The sequence below is a fragment of the Theropithecus gelada genome, chromosome 5, assembly GCF_003255815.1.
Source record: "Theropithecus gelada isolate Dixy chromosome 5, Tgel_1.0, whole genome shotgun sequence".
NCBI classification, from domain to species: domain Eukaryota; kingdom Metazoa; phylum Chordata; class Mammalia; order Primates; family Cercopithecidae; genus Theropithecus; species Theropithecus gelada.
The window spans coordinates 151250257-151272588 of NC_037672.1; the positions used below are offsets into that span (position 1 = coordinate 151250257).

General features: G+C 38.4%; 1 protein-coding gene across 1 annotated transcript in view; it reads right to left on the minus strand.

Moving 5' to 3' along the window:
- The window catches only part of DCHS2 (dachsous cadherin-related 2), a 265954-nt gene that overhangs the window by 52612 nt on the left and 191010 nt on the right, over window positions 1–22332 (minus strand). The window contains exons 11-13 of the mRNA XM_025385992.1: window positions 20878–21012; window positions 20438–20647; window positions 13398–14255 (exon numbers count right to left, since the gene is read on the minus strand). Coding sequence (XP_025241777.1) covers window positions 13398–14255; window positions 20438–20647; window positions 20878–21012 — 1203 coding nt within the window. The remainder of the gene's footprint in view (window positions 1–13397; window positions 14256–20437; window positions 20648–20877; window positions 21013–22332) is intronic.

Sequence of the window (22332 nt, forward strand, 5' to 3'; positions counted from 1 at the left end):
AATTGGACCCTTTAATATACAATATACAAAGATCCACTCAGAATGGATTAAAGGCTTAAATGTAAGAGCTGAAACTCTAAAGTTAATATAATATAGGAGAAGAGCTTCATGACATTTAATTTAGCAATGATTCTTTGGATATAAGACCTAAAGCACAGGCAACAAAAGCAAAAAAAACATAGACAAATAGGAGTATATCAAACTTAAAGCTTTTTCACAGCACAGGAAACAATCAACAGATTAAAAAGGGAACTTATGTAATAGGAGAAAATAGTTGCAAGCCATATATCTGATGAGAGGTTAATATCCACAGTATATAAATAACTCTTGCAAAGAAACAAGAAAACAAAAAAAATAACCTGATTAAAAATGAACAAAGGACTTGAACAAACATTTCTCCAAAGACAATAGTCAAATGGTCAGTATCATTAAATATCAGGGAAATAAAAATCAAAACCACTAGATATTACCTTATGTCTATTGGGATGGCATTTATTTTATATTAAAAACTGAAAAAAACAAAAACAAAAACAAAAAAACAGAAATTAACAAATATCAACAAGGATGTTGAGAAATTGGAACCTTTGTGCACTGTTGCTAGGAATGTAAAATGGTGCAGCCCGCTATGAAACATAGTACAAAAGTTCCTCAAAAAATTAAAAATAGAATTACTTTACGATCCAGCAATTTAACTTCAGGATATGTATCCCCAAGAATTGAAAACAGGATCTCAAAGGGATATCAGCACACTCATGCTCCTTGCAGCATTTTTTTAAATAATAAAGGAGAGGTAAAAGCAACCTAAATGTCCCTCAATGAATGAATGGACAGCCAAAATGTAGTATATACATTCAATGAAATATTATTTGACCTTTTAAAAGAAGGAAATGAAATCCTGGTATATGCTACAAAATGGATAAAGCTTAAGGACATAATGTGAAATAAGCCAGTTACAAAAACAAATATTGTATGATTCCACTTATATGAAGTATTTAAATAGTCAGACTCTTAGAAACAGAAAGTAGAATGGCATTTGCCAAGGGTGGGTGGAGGGGGCAGAAGAAAATAGCTCAATGGGCACAGTTTGAATTTTACAAAATGAAAAATGTCTAGAGTTCTGTTGTGTAACAATGTGCACACAGTTAACACTGTCATTGACTTAGAAAGAATCAAGATGGTAAATTTTATGTTATGTGTTTTTTAACACAATAAAAAAAGAAGAAATGCGTTGATTTTTTTTCTACCACCTTCCTATCATTAAAAATGGCTGAACCATTACTAAGGTTTTTTAAAAAATCACTCCTGATGTGAGACAAATCATGGAAAATGTATGCTCAAAAGAAATAGTTTTCCAAAATTTGTGGATAGGTGAAATCATGGTTATAAATGAAAATGGTATACATTCTTAAACTTATTTGCTTTTGTGAGCACCTAAAGAAATAATAGAGAAGCCAGAAAACTGCTTATTTTTTTAATAAGTTTTAGCAAAAAAAAAAAAAAAAGATGTGCAGAAAAACCAAAATAAAGTTAATGCATGCAATGAGAAGTAAACACAATTGATTAAGTCTGAAATAGGTTTTTAATCGGATCACAGATTTTAATGGGCAACTTTCAAAGAAGTGATTATAAATTGTTGCATTTAATTATTTAAAAATGCACACATGGCAATTAGAGAAAGGCAGGTGCTAAAATGATCCCTAGATGTTCCAACTACATCTCTAATTTTGTGATTTACATAAGACTGTATTTAAGACATGAGTTTGAGAATTTTCACTGCTGCTTCAGTGTTAGATCAGAGTCAACATCTTGCTTGTGGACCTGGTGCTGCCAATTTTCCCTCACTTCCCAACCATTTCCTGTCTGGGCTGTCATCCCAAAGTTGACACTCAGACTTTAGATTCCCTGAATTTTCAGGAGCCATCCTCATTATCTTTTCCAGCTCCCGGAACTCCAGACCAAGCTAGAATTCAGAGCCTGCATGTGTTTAGGAAGAAAGGTTGCGCAATTTTTCTGTGTAATTCTCAACTTTGGTTTTGAGATAACCCAGAACATTTCCAATTATCTCAAAAAACAAGATAAATGTATCTACCAAAATGTACAGTTAGACTTCACTTAAAGAAATGCCTTTTAAGATGCTTTTAGTCACCAAATAATAAAAATTACGCTACCGTATTTCCATAATTCAATGATTGTTGCAGCAGCTCTTCATGAAAATAGATTTTTATCCTCAAAATAATCTAAAATCAGGCTTCAGACATCCACAAACAATAGATGCCAATTAAAAACAAAAATAAAATCTCTGTTATTTCTACTAAATATTTTATTCTATTTTTGACTTAAATATTAATGAGGAGGTTGCGCAAGATGGCAAAATAGAAGTCTCCACAGATTGTCCTCCCAACAGGAAAACAAAATTGAACAATTATCCACACAAAAAAAGGACCTTCATAAGAATCAAAAGTCAGGTGACCAATCACAGTACCTGGTTTTTACTTCATATCACCAAAAGAGGCACTGAGGCGTGTAGGGACAGTCTTGAATACACCCCCACCTTCCCCATCTCCTGGCAGTGGCCATGTGCTGAAGAGAGAGAATCTGCACTTGGGAAAGGGTGAGCATGGTGATTGTGTGACTCTGCATTGGAACTCAGTGCTGTTGTGTCACAGCAGAAAGCAACACCGGGCAGAACTCAGCAGCTCCCATGGAGGGAACATTTAGTCCACCCTTGGTGATAGGGGAATCTCCTATCTCAGCAGTTGGAACCTGAATTCCAGCAAGCCTTGCCACTGCAGGCTAAAGAGCTCTGGAGTCCTAAATAAACTTGAAAGATTGTCTAGGCCATAAGGACCACAATTCTTAGATAAGGAATTGTGCAGGGCGTGAAGCCAGTGGACTTGAGGGAGCACATGACCTACTGAGACACCAACTGGGGTGGCCAAGGGAGTACTTCCACCACCCCTCTCCCAACCCCAGGCAGTGCAGCTTATAACTCAAGGACAGACTCTTTTCTTCCACTTGAGCAGAGGAGAGAGAAGAGTAAAGAAGACTTTGCCTTGCAACTTGGATACCAGCTCAACCACAGTATGATAGGGCATTAGGCAGAGTGCTGAGGCCCCCATCCCAAGCCCTAGCTCCCAGACATTTCTAGACACACCCTGGGCCAGAAAGAAACCTGCTGTCTTGAAGGGAAATACCTAGTCCTGACAAGATTCGCCACCTGCTAATGAAAGAGCCCTTGGGCTCTGAGGTACTCCTTGGTAGCCAGGAGTACTCACCATGAAACTTGGGTGAGACTCAGAGATATACTGGCTTCATGTGTGACCCAGCGTATTCCCAGATGTGGTGGCTATGGGGAGAGACCCCTTCTGCTACAGAAAAAGAGAGGGAAGGGGAAAGGGGACTTTGTCTTACAGTTTAGGTGCCAGCTCAGTCACAGTGGGATACAGAACCAAGTGGGGTCTTAAGATCATTGATTCCAGGCCTTGCTTCGTGGACAGCATTTTTTGAACTGCCTCAAGGCAGAGGGGAGCCTACTGCCCTGAAGGGAGAGTTCCAGGCCTGGCAATATTCATCACGAGTTGACTACAGATTCCTTTGGCCTTGAGTGAACATTAGCAGTAGCCAGACAGTATTCAGCATGGGCCTGGAGTGGTGGTGGCCATATGAGAGACACTCTTCTGCTTGTGGAAAGGGGAGGGAAGAATAGGAAGGACTTTTGTCTTGTGGCTTGGGTGCCAGCTCAGCTGCAGTAGAATAGAGCACCAGGTAGGTGTGTCAGGGGTCCTGACTTTCTGACGACATCTCTGTACACACCTAGACTTGAGGGGAACTCACTGCCCTGAAGGAAAGGACACAAGCTTGGCTGGCTTCAACACCCACTGTAGAGCCCTGGGGCCTTGAGCGAACACAGCTGGTAGCAAGGCAGTGGTTACTATAGGCCTTCGATGGGACCCAGCGCTGTGCTGGCTTCAGGTACGACCCAGTGCAGTCCCAGTGTTGGTGGTCACAGGGGTTCCTGTGTCACTCCTTCCACAGCTTCAGGCAGCTCAGCATAGAGCAAAAGAATTTGTTTGGGAGGAAGTAAGGGAAGAGAACAAGAGTCTCTGCCTGGTAATCAAGATAATTCTTCTGGGCTGTATCCAGGACCACCAAGGTGGTGCCTCTGCATTAGGAACGCCCTACATTTCTCAAAAAAGTAGAAAAATGTCAAATAAACAATCTAACAATGCATCTTAAAGAATCAAAATAGCAAGAGCAAAACAAACTCAAAATTGGTAGAAGAAAAGAATAACAAAGATCAGAGCAGAAATAAATGAAACTTAAATGAAGAAAACAATACAAAAGATCAATGAAACTAAAACTTGGTTTTTTGGAAAAGATAAAATCAACAAACTTTTAGCCAGACTCAGAAAAAAAGGGAGAAGACCTAAATAAATAAAATCAAAGGTGAAAAAGAAGGCATTTTGACAGATACTACAGAAATTTAAAGGATCATTAGTGGCTAGTATGAACAGTTATACACCAATAAATTAGAAAACATAGAATACATGGATAAATTCATAGACACATATAACCTACCAAGATTGAACTATGAAGAAATCCAAAGCCTGAACAGACCAGTAACATGTAATGAGATAAAAGCTGTAATAAAAAGTCTCCCAGCAAAGAAAACCCCAGGACCTGATGACTTTACTGCTATATTTTACCAAACATTTACAGAAGAGCTAACACCTATCCCACTCAAACCAGTCCAAAAAATAGAGCAAGAGTGAATACTACCAAACTCATTCTACCAGGTCATTGTTATCTTCATACCAAAATCAGACTAAGAGACATCAAAAAAAGAGAAAAGTAATTGCCATATCTCTGATGAAGACTGATGCAAAAATCCTCAACAAAATATGAACAAACCAATTCAACAACACATTAGAAAGATCAAGTGGGATTCATCCCAGGGATGCAAGGATGGTTCAACTTACATAAACCAATCAATGTGATACATCATGTCAACAAAATAAAGGACCATATGATTATTTCAAGTCATGCTGAAAAAGCATTTGATGGAATTCAACATCCCTTCATGATAAATACCTTCAACAAACTGGGTATAGAAGAAACATACCTCAGCAAAACAGAGAAACCAGAAAAGAGAAAGAAATAAAGGACATCCAAATCGGAAATGAAGAAGTCAAATTATTCTTGTTTGCAGATGATCTGATCTTATATTTGGAAAAACCTAAAGACTCCTCCAAAAAACTATTAGAACTGATAAACAAATTCAGTAAAGTTGCAGGATACAAAATCAACATACAAAAATTCATGGCATATTGCCATGCCAGCAGCAAACAATCTGAAAAAGAAACAAGAAAGTAATCTCACTTACAATAGCTGCAAATAAAATAAAATACCTAGGAATTAACTTAACCAAATAAGTGAAAGACTTCTGCAATGAAAACTATAAAACGCTCAAGCCTGTAATCCTAGCACTTTGGGAGGCCGAGATGGGCGGATCACGAGGTCAGGAGATCGAGACCATCCTGGCTAACACGGTGAAACCCCATCTCTACTAAAAAAAATACAAAAAACTAGTCGGGCGAGGTGGTGGGCGCCTGTAGTCCCAGCTACTTGGGAGGCTGAGGCAGGAGAATGGCGTAAACCTGGGAGGCAGAGCTTGCAGTGAGCTGAGATCTGGCCACTGCACTCCAGCCCAGGTGACAGAGCGAGACTCTGTCTCAAATAAAAAACAAACAAACAAACAAACAAAAAACACTGATGAAAGGAATTGAGGAGGCTTCACAAAAAAGGAAAAGATATTCCATGTTCGTGGATTGGAAGAATCAATATTCTTAAAATGTCCGTACTACCAAAAGCAACCTACAGATTCAATGCAATCTCTACCAAAATACCAATGGCATTCTTCACAGAAATAGAGAGAAAAAATCTAAAATCTATATGAAATTACAAAAGACCCATAATAGTCAAAGCTATCCTGAGCAAAAACAACAAAATGAAGGGAATCACATTACCTGGCTTCAAATTATACTACAGAACTATAGTAACAAAACAGCATGGTTCTGGCATAAAAACAAACACATAAACCAATGAAACAGAATAGAGAATCCAGAAACAAATCCAGAAATCTACAGTAAACTCATTTTTCACAAAGGTGCCAAGAACATACACTGGGGAAAGAACAGTCTCTTCAATAAATGGTGCTGGGATAACTGGATATCCATGTGCAAAACAATAAAACTAGACCCCTATGTCTCACCACATACAAAAATTAAATCAAAATGGATTAAAGGTTTAAACTTAAGACCTCAAACTATAAAACTACTAAAAGAAAACATTGGGGAAACTTTCTAGGAAATTGGAATGGGAGTAGATGTCTTTAGTGCCCCACAAACACCGGCAACCAAAGCAAAAAAAGAAAAATGAGATCGTATCAAGTTAAAAATCTTCCGCACAGCAAAGGAAACAATCAGAAAAGTGAAGAGACAACCCACAGGAAGGGAGAAAATACTTGCAAACTATCTATCTGACAAGAGATTAATAACGAGAATGTATACGAAGCTCAAACAACTCTTTGGAAGAAAATCTAATCAACCAATTAAAAAATGAGCAAAACACCCAAATAGACATCTCTCAAAAGAAGACAAACAAATGGCAAACAGTTAAAAGAAAAGGTGCTCAACACCATTGATTATCACAGAAATACAAATCAGAAAACTACAGCGAAATATCATCTCACCTCATTTAAAATGGTTTATATCCAAAAGACAGGAAAAAACAAATGCTAGTGAGGATGTTGAGAAAGGGGAATCCTTATATGCTGTTGGTGGGAATGTAAGTTAGCTCAACCACTATAAATAAATAACAGTGTGGAGGTTCCTCAAAAAACTAAAATTAGAACTATCATGTGATCCAGCAATCGCACTGTTAGGTATATACTCAAAAGAGAGAAAAATCAGTATATTGAAGAGATATCTGCACTCCCATGTTTATTGCAGCACTGTTCACAATAGCCAAGATTTGGAAGCAACCTAAGCGTCCATCAACAGGTGAATGGATAAAGAAAATGTGATACACACACACAATAGAGTAACATTCAGCCATAAAAAAAGAATGAGACCCAGTCATTTGCAACAACATGGATGGAACTGGAGGTCATTATGTTACGTGAAATAAGCCAGGCACTGACAGAAAAACTTCATATTTTCTCACCTATTTGTGGGGGCTAACAATTACAATAATTGAACTAATGGAAATAGAAGAAGGATGGTTACCAGAAGCTGGGAAGGGTAATGGGAGGTTAGAGGGGAAATGGGAATGATTAATGGTTATAAAAATATAGTTAGATAGAATGAATAAGGTCTAGTATTTGATAGCACAATAGGGTTCCTACCATCAACAATAATTTATTTTACATGTAAAATTAGCTAAGAGTATAACTGGATTGTTTGCAACACAAAGAAAGGATACATGCTTGAGGAGATGGATACTCCATTTAGCCTGATGTGATTATCACACATGGCATGTCTGTATCAAAATATCTCATGTACCCCATAAATATATATACCTACTACAGACCTGCAGAAATTAAACATTAAAATTTTTTAAAATGTACAAAAACAAATTTTCTACAATAAAAAAATGGAAGTTTCTTGTAAATTTTCCAGTGCTATAAATCACAAATACTGAAACCTCCTCCTACTTTCAGAAACAGAACAAAATAATCCTCTGATTCCTCAAGGTCCTTCAAGCTATTGCCACTTTCCTTTCTTTCCCTTCATAGGAAAATCTTGTGAAATATAAACTGATGTCTCTGTCTGATTTCAGGGACTGATTTCACTTTTTCTCTCTGCACTTCACTATATTCTGGCTTTTAAAATAAATCTCTATTGAATCTCCCAAAATCTCAATTCCCTCCCAAGTTGTTCCATTTAGCTATGAGGAATTCCTATGAGAAGCCACAGCTGACTCCAGAATTCACATTGGAAAACCTGGGCTGCTGGTATCTGTTCTTGGCCCAAATCCTGAACAACTTCAACAGAGCAAATTTACTCCTCAGAACTTCCTCTCTAGACTCTCCAAGCACCTTATTTTGCTTTTAGTGCCATTCCTTTATTGCCTTATCCTCTATATTTAATACATGGACTTGTTATTTCAGACATGCCTTCCTTTCTCCCATGTTCATACCTCCCGATACCAAGATGGTAACCCCAAAACATCTCAGGTAATGCTCTTCCCAACTCAACCAAGCCCAGGACTCACTGAGCTGTAGACCCACTACCAGCAGGTGGCAGTCCACTACCTCACTTACTTCTGCTTTGGGGACAGGGCCCAAATGAACCAGTAGCCATTTTTCAGTCTCTATCTTACCTAGCCCCTGCTCTATATTAAATATGGTTGACCGCCCCATTTCTTAAATGTGCCACTTTCTTGTTTCTCTAACACCATCCTCCTGGATATTGTCACTACCACCCTAGCCCTCCATCTCAATCTCCTTTTTAGATACATTATTTCATCAACTCCTGTAAAATATTGACATTGCGTTAGATTTTCTTCTCAGGCCTCCCTCTACCTTCACCCTTGGTTGTACATTGGAATCGCATGGGAGCTTCTACAAAAAAAAAAAATGTGTGGTCTATCGTCAACGATTACCATTTAACTGGATGCAGGAAAGGGGTGGATGTCCAGGTATTAGAATTTTTTCTTTTTTTTCTTTTTTCTGAGATGGAATTTCACTCGTTGCCCAGGCTGGAGTGTAATGGCGCAATCTTGGCTCACTGCAACCTCCACCTCCCAGGTTCATGCGATTCTCCTGCCTCGGCTTCCTGAGTAGCTGGGATTACAGGCATGTGTCACCATGCCTGGCTAATTATTTGTATTTTTAGTAGAGATAGGGTTTCTCCATGTTGGTCAGGCTGGTCTCAAACTTCTGAGCTCAGGTGATCCACCCACCCCCACCTCCCAAAGTGCTGGGATTACAGGCATGAGCCATTGCACCCGGCTGGTATTAGTAATTTTTTAAAGCTCCCCTGGTATCTCTATGTGTAGTCCTGGTTGAGAACCTCAGGTATAAATAACCCCCAGGCCTCATTGAGGTTGCCTTGGAAACACTTGAGAAGCACATTCCCTCTTGTCATCCCTCACTCCTGTGGCTTTCTTCAGGCCTGGGTCACTAGCACGTAAATCACCACAGTATCCTCCTAACTCAACCCTCCACACAGCTTCCAAAGTGAGATCTCTACAATGTCAATGTTGATATTGGTAATTGAAAGGCCATCAATGTCTCTCTCTCCCAAGTTATCGCTGGAAACCACATGAGCCTCTGTGCACGCTGCTCTCTAGCGATTCCAGATGAAACGGTTGGTCCCAAGGTCAACTCACCACACCCTCTGGAGGCCCCAAGCTTTGTGCATGATATTTCCACTGCCTGGCACAACTATCTCCCCCACCCTTCCCTCTCACCCCATGAGTTTTTTTCTTTCTTTCTTTCTTTTTTCATTTGTGCATATATATGCCTTTTGTTATCTTAGAAGTAATGATTAAATGGTAAAATGGTATCAATAAACATTTGGGGAATACCCACTAGGAGCAAACATCCCCTAGCTCTGCTATCCACAGGGTCTGGCTGCACTTTCTTCTTCATATCTTAGACTTACAACTGCTGGTAATGGTGATGGCGAAATGCTTTAGAGATTACAAGTGCTCATTTGATTATCAAAACCACCTTTTAAAAGACTAAATGAATAGATGTTCAAGGCCCCTTAAAATTGAATATTGTGTATAACATACCAAGTATATAGTCAACATTTAATAGGAAGCGTGTTGGGGAAGGAGAAAACCCATGAGGGGCATCCTCAGGAATACTGATGAGTGTCCTTCAAGAGTTAAAGATGTATGAAGCAGAGTTACAGTTTTAAACAGTACAGCTGACAGGCACACAAAATTAGTTGATTTTGTTGATGCTTGATCTAATATTTTTTATGACCCCCACTCCCTATTTTGTTTATCAAAGGCAGACTATCCTCTTTTTGTACTCCCACTATAGCAATCCTAATGCTATCCACAGCAAATGGATGTGTTACGTAGAATAGGTGGAAGGTCTTATCCACAGATAAGTAACAGAAAAAAGTATTAATATGGTTCCAAAATATTAACCCTTTTATGTTTATAAATGAAGCAGAACAGTTTAGAGCAGAGTTATGCAAAATCCTCATAAAAAATCGTAAGTGGCTTCCAGGGCTGAAGCCTTGACAGAGGTGTTAAGATACCAACAAGGAATGTGTAAATCAAAAGGAAACTGGTGAGTAATGGGAGCCCAGACAGTCAATGAAGGCATCATAAAATCTAACTTGGCAGTGCTATGTAAACTCTGCCTGAGGAAAGAGTAATGTAGGCTGATGATACTCAACACTTGAATGACATCCTGCTCCTAATTATTGAGGATTAGCAAGTAACTTTCTGATTACAACTTGGCTTCTTGTGTCTTTTATTCCTAGAAAGGGAAAACTGGTCATTCCAATATGCCTATTGTAATCTACATAACAATCACAGCTCACCAAATAAATAACAAAACTGGCATGGTGTATATATCAATCTCTTCCATATTGATGAATAAGTTCCCACTCCTGGGGAAAGGAATTCCTTGGTGAGTTAATCAAATAAGGTCTGGTGTCTGTATGGCTGAGGGCCAGATGTGGGACTTGGGTGAATTTGCAAAGATAAAAACTGCTTTGTGAAGTATGTACGTTTTTCTGATAATAAGACGTTTCTCTTTCTCCTCCAGAGCCATCTTGGAGTCATAAGTAAAGTGATTAAATTCCATACCATTGTATATGGCTAGTTAGATAATGCTCAATACAATGAATTTATACCAAAATATGAGACTGTCCCTAAATAACAAAATAGGAATGACAGATTAACACTTGCTTCCCTTTTTCATTATCATAGGAATTCATATGTGGAAACATTCATACCTTCCAAAGCTGAGAATAACACTGTGTTTATGGAGAAATTCATCATAATTCATTCTTGGAAAGTATCATTCTTATCTGGTTTGAAGACAAAGTAAGACATACTGTAGGCCCCTAACAACCACAAGTAGTTCATTGTTGTAATATAATTGTTGTGTAACAACTGTTTGCTGTGGTGAGAATTTATACCCAGCTAACTTTAGATATCGGACAGGAAGATGACAAAAATAGCAACCAAAGAAAGCAATGACTAGTATCCTCTTAAAACTTGATTTAATCTTTACAGTATCCCTATAAGAAAGTCATCAAAGAGAATATGCCCAGTACAGCCATGACAGAGGTGGACCCACTCAGCTACACTAACTAGTGTCACGAGTTTCACACTCTAATACACATGTGCCCAGCCTTACCAAGAGTGGAGCCTGAATTCAACAGATCAACTGCCAAAGAGCTGGAAAAAGGGTTTTTCATCCAAAACATCAAGATCTAATTTATGTATTGTACAATACTGAATACATTTTAGTAGTGAGAGTGCACCCATGTGTCATCAGGTTTTAATTTTATTTCATTTTCAAGGTCTGAGTATTTACTTTTAAGTGGGGTATCAATATCATTCATAATTTCAATTTCTCCCCTCCTGGCAATTCAATGAAATGCATAAAGTTGTGAACAGTCCACATCATGGACTATGGTTGCTGACTCATTCTTATCATGACAGCGAAAGCACTGGAAATGAAACCAAAGAAATAAAGGCTGGTTTCTAGGAGATTCATTTAAATTGTTTAGTGCAGTGAAACATCGTGGGCAACCAAGTGGTTTATCCTTAACTTTTAAGAGATTCAGAACAGTTACATTCTCTCTCTCTAATCTGGCTTGGAAATGCAGGGAAAGGGGTAGTCAGGAGGGGGGCATTCACAGTAAAGAGTAGGGAGTCACTTGGATGTTAACTTTTCTTGTCACGCTGCTGTGGGGCCAGTCTGTGTCTTACCAGAAATTCTGAGAGTGCCTCTTCCTATGATGAAGTGAACATTTCATGACTGACTCTTAAAGAAATTTTATCAACCAAAAGGCTGATTTAAAAATAGAAACTCTACATTATTTTAAACAATTGAGGTGCTAAGTTTAATATTGTTAATAGATGAATGCAACATTAATCAAAAGCTGAACCTGTGGGCTTTCCAACAAAGAAATGTTAAACAAATAGCAATACATTGGAGTTATTTGTTTTAACTTTTAATTTTTTGTTTTCTTAAAAGAATAAGAAAATGTTAAAAGTAGTTTGGAGTGATGAAAATTTATGATAATACCAAAAATAATTCACTCAGGATGCCAAGTGGTGCCTACTCATAGATCAAATGTGTGAGTGGCCCACCGAAAACTTAAGCTTCTGATAGGCATGTATTTTTCAGTTGAAAATAAAGGTTAAAATTGCAGGCGTATTTGGGGAGAAAATAATGCTGGCAGCTATAAAATGTTATTAAATAATTGATATCAAGGTTATTCTAACACTGGTAGGTAGATTTACAATCTTTTAAAACCACTAGAATTTGGGAATTTGAAAGCAAAAAAATTGAACAAACAAGGATAAATAATCTTCTGGTGTCTAAAATATGATCTGGCAGTTTGTATTGAGTTCATGTTCCAAGCAAAGCATCAGCCAGCTTGAAATGTCAATCAATATTTTATGATGTTGTCATTGTTTTTCACAGGGGCCCAAGAAACCCTGCTGACCCAGGTGTAGATTAATTACATCTAGTCAGTTTCAACAGCCTCCTTAACTGTCATCCTTTCCTTTGGCCTTTCTCTTTCCTGTTACACTTGCAACTTTTAGCTCACCTCTAAATTCAGACTTATGCCCTTCACACATGTTATATTTGCTCTTCCAAGAGAGGTCCCAATCTATTGCTTCAGATGTCTTGACATATACACCTACCTGGATATTTATGGATACATGCTTACATTATTTCCAGAAGTATTTCTAGCATTTTTTATGTGTGATATTTAATAAAGAAATTTTTAGAGTAAGTTCTATTAAAAAGATAAAAGCTAAATTTAATTAAGCAATTCCAAACATAAGGGAACTACCAACAACTCTGACAAGAGGTCAAGAAAACACAGTAAGAATATGAGATTAAAGGCTCCCCATCCATTTATTTATTAGCTTTTCTAACTGAATCTTTAATGGGAGGGCCCTCCTTTAGAGGTCAGAAGGAATTTGGTCCTCACTGTCTTCTGCCCTGACATTTCATCTCAGACCAGGTTCCTCTTAACCACGTTTATTCCAATATCAAGAATAGGCATTGAACCAAAAAATGTATAACTGAATGCACAGTGGCACTCTTGTAGTATAATCCATACTCTTAAGCATTTTGCCAAAACAAGTACGATATATGAAAAACTTGAAGGGACACTCACCTGCCTCACAATTTTCAGTCACGAGCCCTTTATACAGATGGTGGCTGAAGGAAATCTTTACATCTTCTCCTTCCATGTGGATGACCAAGAGACCTGTGGTTGTCCTGGCTGGAACACCCTGGTCTGTAACTTTTAACTGCAGCCAGATAGGGAAGTATTCTGAAGATGGATTTTGCTGAAATTGAATTTCTCCTGTATGTTTATCAATAGAAAACATTGACTGAGTCTCTGCAAAACTAAAAACCACAGTTCCGTTGGGCCCCAAGTCTGGGTCATCGGCTCTCACAATGACAGTTGTCTGGTTTGTAGGCGACTGGGGGGAAAGAAACACATCAAAAGGGTTTTGTTCCAAAACTGGATCATTGTCATTAACATCAGTGACACATACTTTTATAATTACAGTAGTGCTTCGTGAACCCTGGATGCTACAGTCTCTGGCCACAGCACTAAATGTATGCTGAGATCTGGCTTCACGGTCGAGGGTGTTGCTGGTTCTCAATGTGCCTGACATAGGATCAATGGTGAATGCACCAGAAGCCTCATCACTCAGAAAATACTCAGTTTGCCCATTCAGGCCTTCATCCTTGTCCACAGCTGAAAGCACAAAAACCACTGTTCCCACTTCAGCATCTTCTCTCACAGAGAACTGGTAATAAAGTGTGGGAAAAGAAGGAGTGTGGTCATTGGCATCCAAAACTCTAACTTGCAGGTGTATTACAGAGCTCCTAGGCGGATCTCCCAGGTCAGAGCACAGAATGGCAAGGGTAAAATTGCTGACTTGTTCCCGGTCCAAAGCACGAGTGGTTGAGAGTTCTCCTGACATCTCATTTATAGCAAAGTACTCATCGGTATTTCCATCTATTAAAGAAAACAATTCCAAATTCATCTGAATTGAAAAAGTAGCAGCTCTTTGCTAGCACTGTCTATGGTATTCATTTATACATTCATTCAAAAATATATTTACTCCCGATTATATTGTATCTTAGCACTTCTGTAAATATTGGGGATATAACAGTAAACATGATAAAGGCTCTGCCCTCATGAAACTTCTATTCTATTGAGGGGATAAACAGAATAATATGATTCAATGCCTATCTTTAATCAGTCAATAATTAGAACACTTGCTTTCACTGATTTGCAGCCGTATGATTTTTTTGTGTGCATCTACAACTTTTAATTTTAATATATTTTTCCTCATAAGAGGATAAAGATGAATGTTTTATTTAATACAAAACAATAGGAGTTGGGGATAAGAAACAGAATATAATGTCCTTTTTTAAGATATCAATCAGAAATGAACAGATTTGATTTGTAGTTATTTTCCCAAATATTACCCACTACAGATTTCATGTCTGTTATACTATTGCAGTAAGCCTTCCCTTCTACATGTCCACAGCATTTTGTCCATGAATCGTAACACTTTGGTTAGAGTTAGTTGGACAATTGCCTATTTCTTCCAAAACATAAATAAGGCAATGTTCTATTCATCTATTCCTTAAAAAAATCTGCCCTTTATTATTTTCCACAGTATCGAGTAGAATAAAACTTAAAATTGAACACAGGGACAAAAAGCTTTCAAAGACATTTTTAAATAACCCTGAAAATTAGTGAGGAGAAATGTGGTTAAATACTTGCCAGTCATATTCTTGGATGAAGAGCAGGACCAATAGTGTGGGAACTTAATAGAGTCTGCATATCAGAGGCATATGAGGACCAAGTAGAAAGGCATTCAGAGGAAACAACAGCAATAGGTAGTTTTAGGGAGGAGGAGCGGGCCCTGCATTTGTATTCATGAGGCATAGTTAATTTACACCAAAAGTAGAGATGATTGGACAAACCCACATTTCTGTAGTATTTGTGGTTGATAAAGTGATTCATTCATTCAGCAAACATTTGATGAGCACCTAGTATGTGTCAAGTTTGTGCTCAAGATCACAGATACGAAGGGAGTAAGACATGACCTAGCTCCAGCTCCAACAGTTTACAGTCTAAAAGGAAAGGCTGGTCAATACTTGGATATTAAAGTACCATGTGAAAATCATATGTACAGAGCTAAATTAGTGCATACAGATAGTGCTAGCCAAGGGGTGCTGTTTCTCTGAGAAGTACAGAGAAAGGGCACATAATCCTATGTTAGTATGACCAAGAAATGCTTATTGGAAACAGTGACATCAAGTCTCACCCCTAAAGTGGAGGAAGCCATACTACAAGTTTTGGAGAGAGTGTTCCTCTCACAGAGGAAAGAGCCTGTGAGAAGTTCTAGGAATATAAGAATTAACAGGCTGCAAATGTTTGGGTGTGACTAGAACACAGGGTTCCTGGGTGTTTGTATGTGGAGAGTAGGAAAAGGGCTGGCAGTAGTGGCAGAGGAAAGACATGAATTTGGGAGGTAAGCAGGGGTAAAATGGTGAAGGGCTCTCTGTATACCGCTGAAGATTCTATAGTTTCTCCTGAAATCCACGAGGGAGCCCCCTGAAGGATTTTGGACAGTAAAGTGTCATGAATCAAATTTCTATTTTAAGAATAGTATCGAGGCAGCAATGTCAAAGTTTGATTAGAAAACAGGATGGTTCCTATAATCCCAGCACTTTTAGAGACCAAGGCAGGAGGATTGCTTGAGCCCAGGAATTTGAGTCCAGCCTGGGCAACATAGTGAGACCTCATCTCTTAAAAAAATTAAAAAAAAGTTTTTAAGTTATTCAGGCATGGTGGCATATGCCTGTAGTCCCCACTACTCAGGAGGCTGGGGTGGGAGAATTGCTTGAGCCTGGCAGGGGGTAGAGGCTGCAGTGAGCTGTGATGGCACCACTGCACAGCTTTGGTGACAGAGCAAGAGCCTGTCTTTAAAAAAAAAAAAAAAAAGGAAAATGAAAATGGGAAGGTTAAGAGTCATAGTAATCTACTTGTGCAACAAGGGGTATCTGAAACAATATATGCATGCAGGAAGTGAACACATTGCAGAGATATTAAAGAGAAAAAATAAGAAGTTATGGAGAAAGGATTCATGACCCGGCTTAGGCGAATAAGTAAAGGGTGTGTAGATCAGTCAATCATCTCTAAAAGGAGGGCTGAGTACAGCTGGGTTACTTGAAGTTGTCTAAGGAATTTACTTGGAAACAGGTAGTTTTTTGGTAATCTCCAGAAGTTCAATTTAAATATCCTTATTCCTAAAATTGCTCCACCTGAGAGCGCACCTGGGATCATGGAATTTATCTTTCCCACATTCACATTTATAAGCACTCTTCTTGCAAATTAGAAAAGGAAGTCTCCCTCTCACCCAAATAAATGGCTGTCAAATAAAGTGATAATTCCCAGTGTTGAAAGTTCTATGTCAAAACAAAAACTGACTTTAATGCCTGGGGAAAATATCCTTTTGCAGTAGGAGAGGGTCTCTGCTATCAACCAAATTATAGGGCCTATTCAAGTTTTCAAGTGGTAGATAAATAAAAAATAAAGACTATTCATTAACTTTTTGGCATATAACTCAGAAGGCGTACAAGTACTAAATTAACTTCTGTAACAATACTTCCATTTTAAAAAAGGTGAGCAAGAATTTTCAGTGCTTACATCTGTAACAAAGAGAAACAGCAACGGACTTGGCACTGTGCTTTGCCTTTTGCCTTATTTTTTATTTATTTATTTATTTTTATTTTTTGAGATGGAGTTTCACTCTTGTTGCGCAGGCTGGAGTGCAATGGCGCGATCTTGGCTCACCGCAACCTCCGCCTACCGGGTTCAAGTGATTCTCCTGCCTCAGCCTCCCGAGTAGCTGGGATTACAGGCATGTGCCACAGGCTAATTTTGTATTTTTAGTAGAGACGGGGTTTCTCTATGCTGGTCAGGCTGGTCTCAAAACTCCAGACCTCAGGTGATCCGCCCACCCCCGCATCCCAAAGTGGTGGGATTACAGGCATGAGCCGCTGCACCCAGCCGCTTTGCCTTATTTTAGCAAAAAGGAACATGCATTCCCAGATTCATGAACTCACTGGAAAAAAGGAACCCATTAATCTGATTCAGAGATGCATTTACAACACAATTTTACTTTTTATGTTGTTACTTGTCAAAATTTGGAATGCACTTTTGCTATTTTAATCTTACAATCACAATAATCTAATATAATTTTCAAAACGGAGACCTTATGTTCATTGGAAATTTTTAGAAATCTTAAATTTATCCACATATTTTAATTGCAGAAAATTATAATAAAATGATCAATACTTTAAGCAGAGAAGTCCATTACATTATGATAAAATTCTGCAACGATGTAGAAAGGTAATATTGATTGAAGAAGTAAAAATGCAAAACATATAACTGAAAATGCTTGTTCATACATATAATTGAAAAAAACAAGTAAAATTCTACATTTTTATTAACTTAAAAAAATCATATTTCAAACAGTAGAGTCTGTGAACTATGAAAGTGTACAATTCACTTGGCATTCCCAGTGCCCTGCGCTCCCTGTGACTGCGCTGTGCAGGCGTCTTGGTTTGTGCAGGGTTGTTCTCATCCTTGCCAGCATCCCCTTCCCCTTTTGCCCCTGAGGCACCTCATTCCCTTCTTTGCCAGGTTGCGGGGACTGTTTTAGGCCTGGGTTCTGTTTTTGGAAGGGCAGGTTTAGCAGACAACCCTGCCTATCTCCTGTGTGGCTCCTCCATCACCTTTGCTGTGTCACCTTTTTAGCCTATTTCCTGGGCATAGTGGCTTGGCAGGCAGCTTTGCCAATCCAAGTTATGCTCTCTGTTCCCGGAGAGATTTCTGAGTCCCACAGCCATCCGTAGGAGCTCCCAGTTTCCGAACTGGCTGAGAAGGTGGCCTCATCTTGGGCAGAACAGGTGGAGACTTTGGGACCATGAAGGGACATGCAGAGCCAGGAAAGAGGAAGGCAACACAAGGGGAGGATGACTTTCATATATATACACATATATATACACATACACACATATGTATACATATATACATATATACAAACATATATACACACATACATATATATGAAATATATATGAAATACATATAAATATATATACACATATATATATATATTTTTTGAGACAAAGTCTCACTCTTGTCGCCCAGGCTGGAGTGCAATGGCGTGACCTCGGCTCACTGCAACCTCCACCCCCCGGGTTTAAGCGATTTTCCTGCCTCAGCCTCCCAACTAGCTGGGATTACAGGCACCTGCCACCACACTCAGCTAAGTTTTGTATTTTTAGTAGAGACGGGGTTTCACCATGTTGACCAGGCTGGTCTCGAACTCCTGACCTCAGGTGATCTGCCCACCTCAGCCTCCCAAAGTGCTGGGATGACAGGTGTGAGCCACCACGCCTGGCCGCCTTTCATATATTTTTAAGGTATTTTTTATTCTATTGAATACTTTTAAAAGGTGATATAACAGTCTTATTTTAATGTGTCAATATTTAGGATATGCTGGGAAACACACCTTTGTTACTTTTTAAGTTTATGGGAAAAAGTTTAGTTGGCAACATAAAAATATGTGTGTGTTGGTACATACATTTTCAAGAGTAAGTGAAGAAAAAAACAAAAACAAAAACAAAAAACAATAGCTGAAGATCACAGGCAGAGAGTAGCAGAAGGACCCAGACCATGATGGGGGAGGTAGAAAGGGGGTCAGGCTGATGTGTCATTTTGGACACATTGATAATGCAATGCTGTTGGATATAAAGACCGGGTCCTTGGGGCTGTCAGGAAATTGTGAAACAATTTGAAATAGGAGGAACAAGACAAGTAGGTGTCCTGGCATTGAAGAAAGAAGGGTGGGGCACAGGTGTCCCGTGTGTCTTTGCCATCATAGTGGTCTTCCACCTTCACCGCCTTTTTGATCACTCTGTACATTGTTGAAAACTTATTGGCCGGGCGCGGTGGCTCAAGCCTGTAATCCCAGCACTTTGGGAGGCCGAGACGGGTGGATCACGAGGTCAGAAGATCGAGACCATCCTGGCGAACACGGTGAAACCCCGTCTCTACTAAAAAATACAAAAAACTAGCCGGGCGAGATGGCGGGCGCCTGTAGTCCCAGTTACTTGGGAGGCTGAGGCAGGAGAATGGCGTAAACCCGGGAGGCGGAGCTTGCAGTGAGCTGAGATCCGGCCACTGCACTCCAGCCCGGGCCACAGAGCGAGACTCCGTCTCAAAAAAAAAAAAAAAAAAAAAAAAAAAAGAAAACTTATAATAATGTAAATGATTCTTCTCCACGGAAATGCAAGTAAATCTGGTGAAATGCCACTGAGTGTTGTCTTGCAAATACACCGTTTCTGCATTTCAGAATTCCTTATTTGCTTTGTGTGTGTGTGTGCCTATGTATGGCTCTTGGAATTCTCCTTGAAACAATTTTAACATCTTTTTGGGTTACTCATTAATTAGTGAGTTAAATAAAAGTTATTTGCAGGTACCATTTTTATATTTGTATGAGAGTTACTACTTTACTTTTAAAAACAATATCCTTTAATGGGACCTAGATCTAGGATGCATATAGAGATGGGAGCTGTTGGCATCCCAGTGATAGCTAAAGACAGGGACTGGATGAAATGACCCAGTAAGAATCTGCCTATGAGAAAATAAAAATTTAAAAAAAATTGAAACAGATCACGTGAAAGCAACAAAAATACAAAAACACTATCTTTTCCATCCTTACATCCACTAATGTTAGCATAGAAAAAAATTCACAGCAGTTTGCAAAGGCAGATTTTTAAAGAATGTGGAGAGCAGTGGTTCAAGGTGGCTGTGAGAAGGAGGTAGAGAGAAAGCTCATGGCACCAGTCAGTTCTGACTCGGTATGTATTTTGTAGAGAAAGGCAACAGGTATCAAACACAGAGTAATCAACACAGAGTGTGTATCAACTCAGTCAGCATCCTGGAGGAAATTTTAATTTAAAAATACTTACCAATTTGGAAGGCTGAGGCACAAGAATTGCTTGAACCCGGGAGGTGAAGGTTACAGTGAGCCATCGCGCCACTGCACTCCAGCCTGGGTGACAGAGTGAGACTCTGTCTTAAACAAACAAACAAACTAACTAACTTACCAATTATGTGATACTCAACAGCTCTGTTATTGCCAGCATCCATATCCGAGGCTAAAACAGTATAGACAACCTCTGGTTCCTGGTTTTCCAGAACCTCAATGTCATAACTGGAAACAATAAATTCTGGTGCGTGATCGTTTTCATCTTCAACAGTGCAGAGAATTGTTGTGGTGCTGGACAATGAAGGGAATCCCCCGTCTCGTACTAATACTGACATAGAACACAAAGACGGCATGAATTGTGGCCTTTGATTCACACCTAAAATATATTTGTTCTAACTAGACAAAGTCAGGCTAAACGAATCAGGTACCACTGGCTAAATAATATTTTATTTAAAAATACCCCACCAAAATGTAACATTTCACCACTGAACCGTTTTTTTGTTGTTGTTGTTGTTGTTGTTTTTTTTTTTTTTGAAGCATAGTCAAGGAATCCCTTACCTCGAAGGGTGAAGACTCCTTGAATTTCTCTGTCAAGCATGGTGGTTGTCACTACCTCTCCAGTGTCCGAATTTATCTCGAACAATTCAAATGAAGCACCTGGCATGATTTCAAACTGAAGCTTGGAATTGACTCCTTAAGAAAAATATAAAGAAAAACTTAGCAATCATTTCTTTGAAATACATTCATCCACTTTCCTATTTCTTTTCCTTTGAACATGTTAGGCCATAGATGAAAATGGCAAGATTCTCAAACAGCCTTTAAATTAAGGTAAAAGAAAAACTCTTCTGGCTGTTCTTGCTAAATAAAAGCCTCCTGGGCTGAAATGCTTGATTTTCAAAAGTCTTATGAGACTTCCCCACAGTGAATGCTTAGAATTTTTTCCTTCCCATAAAAAATTTCTTATGAGTGTGCAACTCTACAACATATTCCTAATTACTCCTTCTAATACCGCTGATTGTGACTTAATGACTTAATTGTAAGCTTGCAGGACAAATGACAATTTCTGCAGATTGACTCACTGTTTAAAAGCCTGTGCTAAGTTATAGAACTCTGTTTATTCTCAATCTCAAGAAGTGGGCACCTAGAATTGCTTATATATGTATTTCTGTTTGTTTTGTTTTCCACTTAGTGTTCAGTCTGCTATCCAGAGTAAGAAATGTGGTACCACATTACTACGCATTTTGGAAATAATTCTTCCCATATTTTTGTGGTTTCATTTCTCCCCTGAGAAAAGTATCACATCATTTCCATCACTAATAGTATGAAGATCATTCATACTATTAATTTTAATGAGTTTATCCCATGCCATTGTAATTTATTTGCATTTTACACAAGTTCCTCTCAGTTATTTTCCTATGTTCTTTTCTTAACTGACAAGAATCTAGGTGTGCACACAGTACTCAGAATGTATGATGTTATACTTTAATAAAAAATGAAATGTCATTCTTTTGGTCTTAACAAAAAATCTTTAATTACAAATTTCCATCTTGCCAGTCTTAAAAAGTAAATTTTCATTCCATTATGATCTGGCAGATATTATATAGGACTGAGAGCTGAAAGGAGTGAAATAGAATTCTAGTTTTATATAAGAATGAATATACATATCTTATTATTATATAACTCAGAGGAGAAATATATTTGAGATATAATCCGCAGGCATTGGAATAACCCTGAGAAAAAAGTCTAATAACATAGGACCAATGGATTTGATATGACATGGTCAGAAGTCACCAAAATGTTTCATTCTCTTATTAGGCATTAGGCATATTATTAATGATATTACTAAAGGATCATAGTGATTATTTCGGCAACTTAAGGATCATATAATCTATTCTATAGCAAAGACAGAATTTCTTGAAGTTCCAGGTTGTTAAAATTTGTTATTCCTATCTCTGCCTACATTATAAAAATGGGAACAATATTGTCTTATATCTACTTTCCTTTTCCTCAAGA